We start from the raw sequence: 10507 nt of genomic DNA, 5'->3' as shown, positions 1-10507 counted from the left end.
GACTGTCCATGAGGAAGCCCAGGCACAAAGACTTCACATCAGCTATCTTAAATATGCATAAAAACATAAAGGAAACCGTGGATGTGGGAGGAAAGGAACTAGGTCAACAATGCTTGCACAAATAGAAAAAATCATAAAGGGAAGTTATGAAAAGGAATCAGATAGAAATCCTGGACTGCATAGCTCAGTAACTGAAGTGAAAAATTCATTATAGATATTCACAGCATATTTAAACAGGCAAAATACAGTCATTGCACTTGAAAATACTTCAACTGAGTTTACCCATTCTGAGGAATATAGAAAGTAAAGAATAATGAAAGAGGAACAGAGCATGAGAGACCTACATGACACCATTTGGTGTATATCCATACACATAATGGGAATTGCAGAGGGAAAGGAAAGAGAGCATTTCAAGAAATAATTTACAGAAATGTACTCAAATTTGATAAAAGGCATAAACCTATGTTTCCAAGGCACTCAACCAGCTACAAGTAGGATAAACTCAAAAAGATCCACACTAAGAAATAGAGCCAAATTGTCAAAACCTAAACACAGGACTTTGAAAGCAGCAAGTAGCTGTTACCTACAAGAAATCCTCAAATAAGATTAACAAGTGAGTTCTTATTGGAAACCACAGAGGCTACCAGTCAGTAAGATGACATTTTAAGTCTAGAAAGGAAAACTACCAATTACGAATTCTATATCTGACAAATTATTCTTCGAGAATGAAGGAGAAATTCAGATGTTACCAGATAAAACCTGAGAGAGCTCACTAGTAGACCTGCTCCACACACACTCACACACACACATACACACACACACACACACACACACAGACACAAGCTGAAATGAAAGGACACTAGATAGTAATTCTAAGCCTAGGAAAGTAAAATGAACACTAGTACATAGGTTAATATAAAAGCCAGTAATAATATGCTTTTTGTTTGATTTATAACTTCTGCTTTTTCTAGATGATTTAAGGCAAACATACAAAAAGTATTAATCTAAGTTAGTGGGCATACAATGTATAAGGATGTAATCTTGGACAATTACAAAACAAGGTGGGAGGGATGGGAAAGTATAGGAGCAGAGTGTTTGTATACTGTTTTAATGAAGTTGCTGGAGTTCTACAAATTTAGCATGTGAATTATAATCTACACGGTAACCTCTAAGAAAATATTTAAAATATATACAGAAAATGAAAGAAGGGAGTACAAGTGTTAAATTACAAAAAAAAGTTAATATTTTAAAAAGCAGTAATGGAGGAACTGAGGAACAGAAGACATACACAGAAAATAAAAGGCCAAGTGGCAAAAATAAATCCTTTTTTATTAATCACATTAAGTGTAAATAGAATAAACTCCTCAATCAAAAGGCATAGTTTAGCAGGTTGAATTGAAAACTCAAAATCTGCACATACTGCTTATCAGAGACTCACGTTAGATACATGACCATAAAGGGGTTGAAAGTACAAGGATGGAAAAAAGATATTTCATAAAAACAATAACCAAACGAGAGCTGGAGTGAGTGTATCATGAGACAAAATAGATTTTAAATCAAGGAAAGATGACAAGAGATGAAGAAAGACATCATATATTGATAAAAATTTCACTACAGAAAGAAATAAGAAATATATATACATATGTGTATATATATATGTGTATGTATGTGTATATATATATCTACACACACACACACACCCCCCTAACAAATATGTCCCAACATATATGGAGTAAAAAATGGGCAAAATTGAAGAGAAAAATAGTTCTACCATAATATTTGGAGACTTCAATACCCAACTGTCTATACTACACATAGCAGACAGACAAGAAGTCAACAAGAAAATGTAGAACTTGTTCAACACTATAAATCAATCACACCTAACATTTGTATACAGAACACACCACCCAAGAACAGCAAACAGTATGTTCCACTCAAGTGCACATGGAACAATCTCTAGGGTAGACCATATGAGAGGCCAGAGGTAAGTCATAATAGTTTGAAATAATTGAAATCATACAAAATAACTTTTCTTTTTACAATGAAATGAAACTAGAAATGAATAAGAGAAAGAACTCTGGAAAATTCACAAATATGTGGAAATTAAGTAACATACTCTTAACCAATGTATCAAAGAGGAAAAATCACGAGAAAGTTAGACAATACTCGGAGAGACAAATGAAAATGAAATCATGATATACCAGAAATTATGGAATACAGTGAAAGGGGTGCTTGGAGAGAAATTTATAGCTGTAAATACATAATTAAAGAAGAAAGATCTCAAATTAATACCCAAATTGTATGACTTACATAACTAGAAAAAGAAGAGCAAACTAAACCAAAGCTGGCAGAAGGAAGGAAATAATAGAAAAATACAGCAAAAAGCAAAGACAACTAAACTAGAGAATAGAAAGATGATTGAGATGTCAACAAAACCCAAAATTGGCTCCTTAGAAAGATCAACAAAACTGACAAGACTTTATCTAAATTGACTAATAAAAAGAAGACTATTAAAAACAGAAATAAAATTGGAAACATCATTTTTTAAGAATAAAAATGACTATAAGGAAATACTATTCAAGTTGGCTACCTGAGGTGAAATGAACAATTTTTTAGAAATGCACGTCTGTCTAAACAGACTCAGGAAAGAAGGGAAATTCTGGATAGATCTATACCTAGTTAGAATATTGGATCACTAATTAAGAAAAAAAAAAAACCTCCCTGCGTAGAAAAGCTCACAATGAGATGGCTTCACTTGTTAATTCTACTAAATATATAAAGAAGAGCTGACACAAATCTTTCTCAAACTGTTCCCCAAAGTATTGCAGAGGACATTTCCTCACTCATTCTTTGAGAACACATTGCTCTGATTCTGGAAGTCTCAGACAAAGACATTTCCAGAAAAGAAGACTCTAGGTAGTATTCCTTACATGAACATAGAGACAAAAATCCTCACCAGGATATTCCCACAGCAAATTCAGTGGCCCATTAGAAGCACTGTACCACATGACCAAGTGGGAGTTACTCTCAGAATGCAAGAATATTTCAAAATCTTAAAATCCTGTAATACACGACCTTAAGAGAATTAAGGATAAAAACCGCCTGATAATCTCAACTGATGAAGAAAAAGCATCTGATGAAATTGAACACTTTTTTCATGATAAGAACACTCAGTAAACTAAGAATAGAAGGAAACTTCCTCAACATGATAAAGACTTTATTATATGCAAAATCTACATTAATATTGTTCTTCATGATGAAAGACTGAAAGTGTTTCCCTGAAGAACAGAACAAGATAAGGATGCCAGCTTTTGCTACTTTTGTTCAACATAGTATTGGCAGTTCTAACTGAATAATTAGGCAGAAAAAGAAAAGGCATCCAAATTGGAAAAGAAGTAGAATTATTTTTTCATTGAAGGCATGATCTCAAATCTACTCAGCCCTAGAGTGTGCAAAAAAAAATTTGTTAGAACGAATAAATAAACTGAGGATATTTGCAGAACACAAGATCAACACGCAGAAGTCATTCGTATTTCTGTACATTTCCAAAGAACTATCCAAACAGGAAATGTTAAAAATTTCATTTACAATAGTGTCAAAAAATTCAGCAATAAATTTAACCAAGGACACCTTTGGTGTACACCTTAAACAAGATAACATTGTAACTCACCTATATGTTAATAAAAATAAATTTAAAAATACCTTTCATGTTTGATATAAATAAGAAAATCTATCCTAAAATTTATCTGGAATCTCACAGGACCCTGAATAGCCAAAATGATATTGAAAAAGGAAGAGGAGTTTGGAAGATCCACATTGCTTGATTTCAATACTTTATACCACTACAAGCAGTGACAAAACACATACTGCCATAAGTAGAAAGAGAGAGATCAATGGAACAGGACTGAGACCCCAGAAATGTATCCCTCATATATCTATGGTCAGTTGATTAAAAAAATTGTTTTTAATTTAGTTATTTATTTTTGTTGGTGGAGGTAATTAGGTTTATTTACTTATTTATATATTTACTTTTTAATGGAAGTACTGGGGATTGAACCCACGACCTTGTGCATGCTAGGCAAGCAGTCTACCACTGAGCTATACCCTCCCCTATGGTCAGTTTATTTTTGACAAGGATGCCAAGACCATCCAACTGAAAAAGAACAATTTATACAAGTGGTGCTTGAAAAGCTGGATATCCACAGCTGAAAGAACTTGAGATGGATGAAAAATTAGAAAGCCTCTGCAGAGAAATAGAAGATGTAATGAATCCAGTATATGGAAATTTCAGAACTGAGAAATCCATACCTGAAAGAAAAAGCTCAATAGATGGGCTTATCAGCAGATTAGAAGTAACAGAGAAGTCGTTGAACTAGAACATAAAATAGAAATTATCCAGTCTGTTGAAAAGGAAGAAAGTATACTAGGCAAAAAAAAAAAAAAAAAAGAATAGTCTCAAAAACTGTAGGAGTATAACCAAATATTTAACATTTGTGTCATTCCTGTTGTAGAAGAACAAGCAAAGAAGGGTGGGGTTGAAAAGTATTAGAAGACTCAGTTGGCTGAAAACTTCCTAAATTTGACAAGATATAAATTTACAGATTCAAAAAGCTGAGTGTATCCCAGACATGATACACCCACTATAATCCATGCCAAGATAGATTATAATGAATCTTCTGAAGATTAAAAATGAAGAAAACATCGTGACATCGGCTAGAGAATATAACACATTACTTATAGGGGTAGAACTATTACGGTGGTAGTGAATTTCTCATCAGAAATGACAAAGGTTAGATGGAAGTGATGCAATGTTTTTCAGGTGCTGAAAGAATTTTAAGCCCCAAGTCCTGTATGAAATAAAAACATTTTTCATAAATTAAGGGAAACCGGGACATTCCCAGATAAGGGAAGACTCGGAATTTATCTCCAGGAGAATGAGGAAAGGTAATTTTATAAACGAAAAGGAAACAGAGGGAACCTTGGAACATCTGTGTGCAGTAAAGAGTTAACAGAGCAGCTTGAGACTGCTTTGGCCGGCACTGGGATCTTGCATTTCAAGCAGGCTGGTATCATTCTCAGAATTGATATGAATCGCTCTCACTGCCTAAAACTATGCAAACAGCATGGTTTATGCTTTCCTTCTGGAATCTTGAATTTTGGTATGTGCTAGGCAGGTGCCTGAGTGACCAGCCTACCATTAAAAGTTGGGTGCTGAGTGTCTAATGAGCTTCCTTGTTAGACAACATTTAATGCATGTTGTCACAAATCCTTGTTGGAAAATTGTGTCACGTGCTACTGGGAGAGGATTATTCCCAGTTTGGAGTTGGAGGTTTATTCCCAGTTTCCTCTGAACTTTCTCTCATACCATTTCCCTTTGTTGATTTTGCTGTGTATCCTTTTGTTGTGATTATAGCCAGGCATGCAGCTATATGATTGATGTTTTGAGTCTTTCTAGTGAACATCAAACTTGGAGATGGTCTTAGGAACCTTGCACAATCAGGAAGGAAGAAAACACCATAAGGAAAAATACAGGTGACTGGAGTAGGTACTCCTCTTATGTATGATTTCTCTAAACTAATTTTGATGGTTGAAGCAACGTATTACATGATCTGAGGTGATTCTAAATGTGTATATCGGAAGTACTTAAGAAAATTATATTTTAAACAGGAAGGGCAAGAGGATATAATGGGAGGTAAGGTTTGCATACTTCTAGCCAGTAAGATGACAATCCCAGAAGACATAAGTTATATACACATAATGTAGCACCTAGACCAACAACAACAAAAGCTATACAAAGAGATACAGCAAAAAACACTATAGATAAACAAACACAGAATTCTTAAAAAAAAAAAAAAAGTTCAAGAAACCCGGGAGTCAGTAATACGGAAGCGGGAGCACAAAGAGGAAACCAAATTAAAATGGTCGGAATACATCAACTAAAAGTGAGAGACTCTTACAGTGGATTAAAAAAAACTGAGGTTAACTATACTTCAAAAACAAAGAAAGAGGACACGGTCAAGATGGCGGTGGTGGCTGGCCTAGCGCAGAGACCCCTCCAGCAGGTCTCCGGGCTGCTGAGGAGGCGCTTCCACCAGACGGCGCTGGCGGCGCTGCAGATGATAGTTCATGTGGCTATAAATGAAGGTATGAATGAAGAGCTGGAAAGAGATGAGAAGGTATTTCTGCTTCGGGAAGAAGTTGCCCAGTATGATGAGGTATATAAGGTTAGTCGAGGTCTGTGGAAGAAATATGGAGATAAGAGGATCATCGACACTCCCATATCTGAGTTGGGCTTTATTGGAATTGCTGTAGGTGCAGTGATGGCTGGGTTGTGGCCCATTTGTGAGTTTATGACCTTCAGTTTCTCTATGCAAGCCATTGACCAGGTTATAAACTCAGCTGCCAAGACCTACTACATGTCGGGGGGGCCTTCAATCTGTGCCCATAGTTTTCAGGGGGCCCAATGGTGCCTCAGCTGGCATGGCTGCCCAACAGTCCCAGTGCTTTGCTGCCTGGTATGGACACTGCCCAGGCTTAAAGGTGGTCAGCCCCTGGAGTTCAGAGGATGCCAAAGGACTTATTAAATCAGCCATTCAGGATAACAATGCAGTGGTGACTGTGGAGAATGAATTGATGTATGGAGTTCCTTTTGAACTTCCCTCGGAAGCTCAGTCAAAAGATTTTCTGATTCCTATTGGAAAAGCCAAAATAGAAAGGCAAGGGACACACGTAACCATAGTTTCCCATTCAAGTCCTGTGGGCCACTCCTTAGAAGCTACGACAGTGCTGTCTAAAGAGGGAATTGAATGTGAGGTGACAAATATGCGAACCGTCAGACCAATGGACATTGAAACAATAGAAGCCAGTGTCATGAAGACCAATCATCTCGTAACTGTGGAAGGAGGCTGGCCACAGTTCGGAGTAGGAGGTGAAGTTTGTGCTAGGATCATGGAAGGCCCTGCATTCAATTTCCTGGATGCTCCTGCAGTTTGAGTCACTGGTGCTGATGTCCCTATGCCTTATGCAAAGATTCTAGAAGACAATTCTGTACCTCAGGTTAAAGACATCATATTTGCAATAAAGAAAACACTGAATATTTAGTTCTGACCTGAATTTCAAGTCACTCGGATTTACCTAAAATACCTGCTGAGACTTCACCTGGATTGTCTGTAAGACCTCATGACTCATTGTCATCTCTAAAGTAACAACACAGATGTTTTTGTACTGGAAAGAATTTTAGATGTTTGTATGTGGAAAAATTCTCCTGCCTAGGTTCCATGCTTTTTTGGTCTGTTACAGTTGCCATGTTCTTTGAATAAGATGACTGTTAAACTTTATCCTCTCACTAGAAGGGCAAGGTATGAACATGACAGAGTCCTGATGAATGATATCTCCAAAGAAAAGATAACTTACATGTAAAAAATAAAAGCATATAATCTACATTTACTGTTAGATTGTTTTGATAAGGGATAAAGGAATTCCTAACTATGAAAAACAACAACAACAAAAAAAAAAAAAAAACAAAGAAAGAGCCATGACCATTTCTCTCGTGACTACAACAAAACCACAACTGACTGCTAAAGAACCATGAAAAAAAAAAAAAAGACTGGAACCCAGCAAAAAAGATCTTCTTCAACTGGAAACATAAAGAGGGAACCACAGTGGAACAGTAGGAGGGGCGTCCTCATGATATAACTTGACCCCATACCCCTTGGGTGGGCACCCGCATGCTGAAGGCTAATGAGTAGCAGAGACCCTCCCATAGGAGTGAGAGTTGGAGCCCCATGTCAGGCTCCCCTGCCTGGGGTTCTGGCATTGGGAAGAGGAGGAGACACCAGGACATCTGGTTTTGAAGCCCAGTGGGGCTTATCTCCAGAAGCCCCACAGGACTGGGGCAAACAGACTTCACTCTCTTGGGAAGCATACATAGAATCTCACATGCACCAGGTCCAAGGGTGGAGGCAGTTATTTCATAGCAATCTGGGCCAGACCTGCCTGTTGGTTTTGGAGGGTCTCCTGGAGAGGTAGGGCATGGCTGTAGCTCACCCAGGGGACATAAAAGCTGGTGGCAGATCTTCTGGAAATGTTCAGCTACATGAGCCTTCCTGGAGGCTGACATCTTGATTGGTTCATTAGCACCTAGAGCCAGCCCCACCCAACAGCCCATAGGGAAGCCTCAGGCCAAACAGCATACAGGGTGGGAATACAGCCACACCCATCAGCAGACTTCCTAAGCCACTAAGGCCTCTCGATACAGCCTTACCCTCCAGAGGTCCAGGACCAAGCTTCACCCAGCAGTGGGCAGGCACTGGCTTCTGCCAGGAAACCTGTGTAAGCTTCTAGTCCAGCCTCATCCAACAGGGAGTAGACATCAGAAATAAAACAGTAATCCCCAAGTCTGTGGAATGAATCCACAAACACAGGCCAAACTACACTGGGACCAACTGGCTCTTGGCCCTTGGGTGACAAGAGAGGAGTGTACTGCTGGGATGCATAGGACCTCTCCCACAGGGGGCCACCTCTCCAAGGTCAAGAAACATAACTAAGCTACCTAAAAATACAAATAGATAGACAGTCAATATGAAGTAGCAGAGGAATATCTCCTAGGCCAAGGCACAAGATAAAATCCCAGAAGAAGTAAGTGATGAGGAGATAGGCAATTTATCTGAGAAAGAGTTTAAAGTAAGGATGGTAAAGATGTTCTGAGAACTCAAGAGAAGTATAGATGCACAGAGTGAAGTTTTTAGCAAAGATTTGGAAAATATAAAGAATACCAAACAGTTGAATAAAATCACTGAAATGAATAACACACTAGAAGGAAACAAGGATACAAGGAAACAAGAATAGACTACATGAGGCAGAAGAATGGATCAATGAGCTAGAAGACAGAATAGTGGAAATCATTACTACAGAACAGAAAAAAGAAAAAAGAATGAAAAGAGATGACGATAGTTTAGGAGAACTCTGGGACAACATGAAATATATTATTATTCACATTATAGGGATCCCAGAAAGAGAAAAGAGAGAAAGGACCTGAGAAAATTTTTGGAGAGATAACCAAAAAATCTCCCAACTTGAGAAAGGAAAGAGTCACCCAAGTCCAACAAGTGCAGAGAGTTCCACACAAGATCAACCCAAAGAGGAACACACTGAGACACACAGTAATCAAAGTGACAAAAATCAAGGATGAGGAGAAAATATTAAAATTAGCAAGAGAAAAGCAACAAATAACACACAAGGGAGCTCCCATAAGGTTATCAGCTGATTTTTCAGCAGGAACTCTACAGGCCAGAAGGGAGTGGTATGATATATTTAAAGTGATGAAAGGGGAAAACAACCAAGAATACTCTATCCAGCAAGGCTCTCATTCAGACTTGATGGAGAAATCAAAAGATTAATATAAACAAAAGCTAAAAGATTTCAGCACCACCAAACCAGCTTTACAACAAATGTTGGAGGAACTTCTCTTGTCATCAAACCGTAAGAAAAAAGAACAAAAAGAAGAAAGATTTTTAAAAAATCTACAAAAGATTGCTTTGGCAGTTTGGAGTCTTTTATGGTCCCATATAAATTTTGAAATTGTTCTAGTTCTGTGAAAAATACCATTAGTATTTTGGCAGGGGTTGCTTTGGGTCTGTGGATTGCTTTAGGTAGGATGACCATTTTAAAAACTTTGATTCTTCCAATCGAAGAGCACAAGGTATCTTTCCATTTCTTTGTGTCATCTTCAATTTCCTCCATCAGTTTCCTCCATCTTCAATTTCCTCCATCAACAGTTTTCAGAGTTTGGGTAACCTCCTTGGTTAAGTTTATTTCTAGGTATTTTGTTGTTTTTGATGAAATGGAAATGTTTATGCCAGTTATAAAATTCCGGTTTTTGAAGTGAAAAGAAAACAAAGTGAATGAAGGGCTGCAAATGGCAAAATATCCTTCTTTCTTATGGGCAAATTGTATTCCATTACATATATTTGCTGCTTCTTCCTTATCCGTTCATCTACTGATGTGCACTTAAGATACCTCCATATCTTGTTGTAAAGTTGTAAAGAATATTGCCATTAATAGCTGGGTGTATGTATCTTTTTGTATTCTTTTTTTGAGGTTGGCTTTATTCCTTTGATAACTATGTAAGTTAAAAAGCTAAAGCTCTATAAACATTCTTAGAAACAACAGTACATATATGTAAATTAAAAAATATGTGTAGTATATTGTGTATATGTGTTTATCTGCAATATATTGTATATGTACAGCCAAATAGTAACAATTCTACCTAATAAAACTGAAAAATGAACTCATAGGGGAAAGATCAGATTTGCAGTTACCAGAGGTGGGTGCTGGGGGCATCTGAATCAGATGAAGGTAGCCAAAAGATACAAACTTCCAGTTATAAGATAAATAAGTACAAAGGATGTAAAAAAATTTTAACTGTAACAACTTTAATATTAATTAGAACAATTAATGTGATTAATTAGAACAAACAATGTGATGCTCTGCATGTAACAGCCTTCTT

At 37.2% G+C, this 10507-nt stretch overlaps 1 protein-coding gene across 1 annotated transcript; it reads left to right on the top strand.

Moving 5' to 3' along the window:
• Positions 1-6020: 6020 nt before the first annotated feature.
• On the top strand, positions 6021-7442 carry LOC140690175 (pyruvate dehydrogenase E1 component subunit beta, mitochondrial-like). Its single transcript, XM_072951664.1, has 2 exons — positions 6021-6438; positions 6476-7442. Exons 1-2 carry the CDS (start codon positions 6021-6023, stop codon positions 6991-6993), a joined length of 936 nt encoding a protein of 311 aa, XP_072807765.1. The 3' UTR covers positions 6994-7442.
• Positions 7443-10507: the final 3065 nt, after the last annotated feature.

This window comes from Vicugna pacos, chromosome 29 (assembly GCF_048564905.1).
Source record: "Vicugna pacos chromosome 29, VicPac4, whole genome shotgun sequence".
Classification (NCBI taxonomy): Eukaryota; Metazoa; Chordata; class Mammalia; order Artiodactyla; family Camelidae; genus Vicugna; species Vicugna pacos.
Note: the sequence above shows the minus strand (reverse complement) of the source record. Positions and strands in the feature narration are given on the sequence as shown.

Excerpts from the sequence above, each read along its gene's own strand:
- LOC140690175 (XM_072951664.1), top strand. The coding sequence starts at position 6,021 with ATGGCGGTGGTGGCTGGCCTAGCGCAGAGACCCCTCCAGCAGGTCTCC. Across the intron at positions 6,439-6,475 it reads GTCGGGGGGGCCTTCAATCT|CTGGCATGGCTGCCCAACAG; the intron begins GTGCCCATAGTT and ends ATGGTGCCTCAG.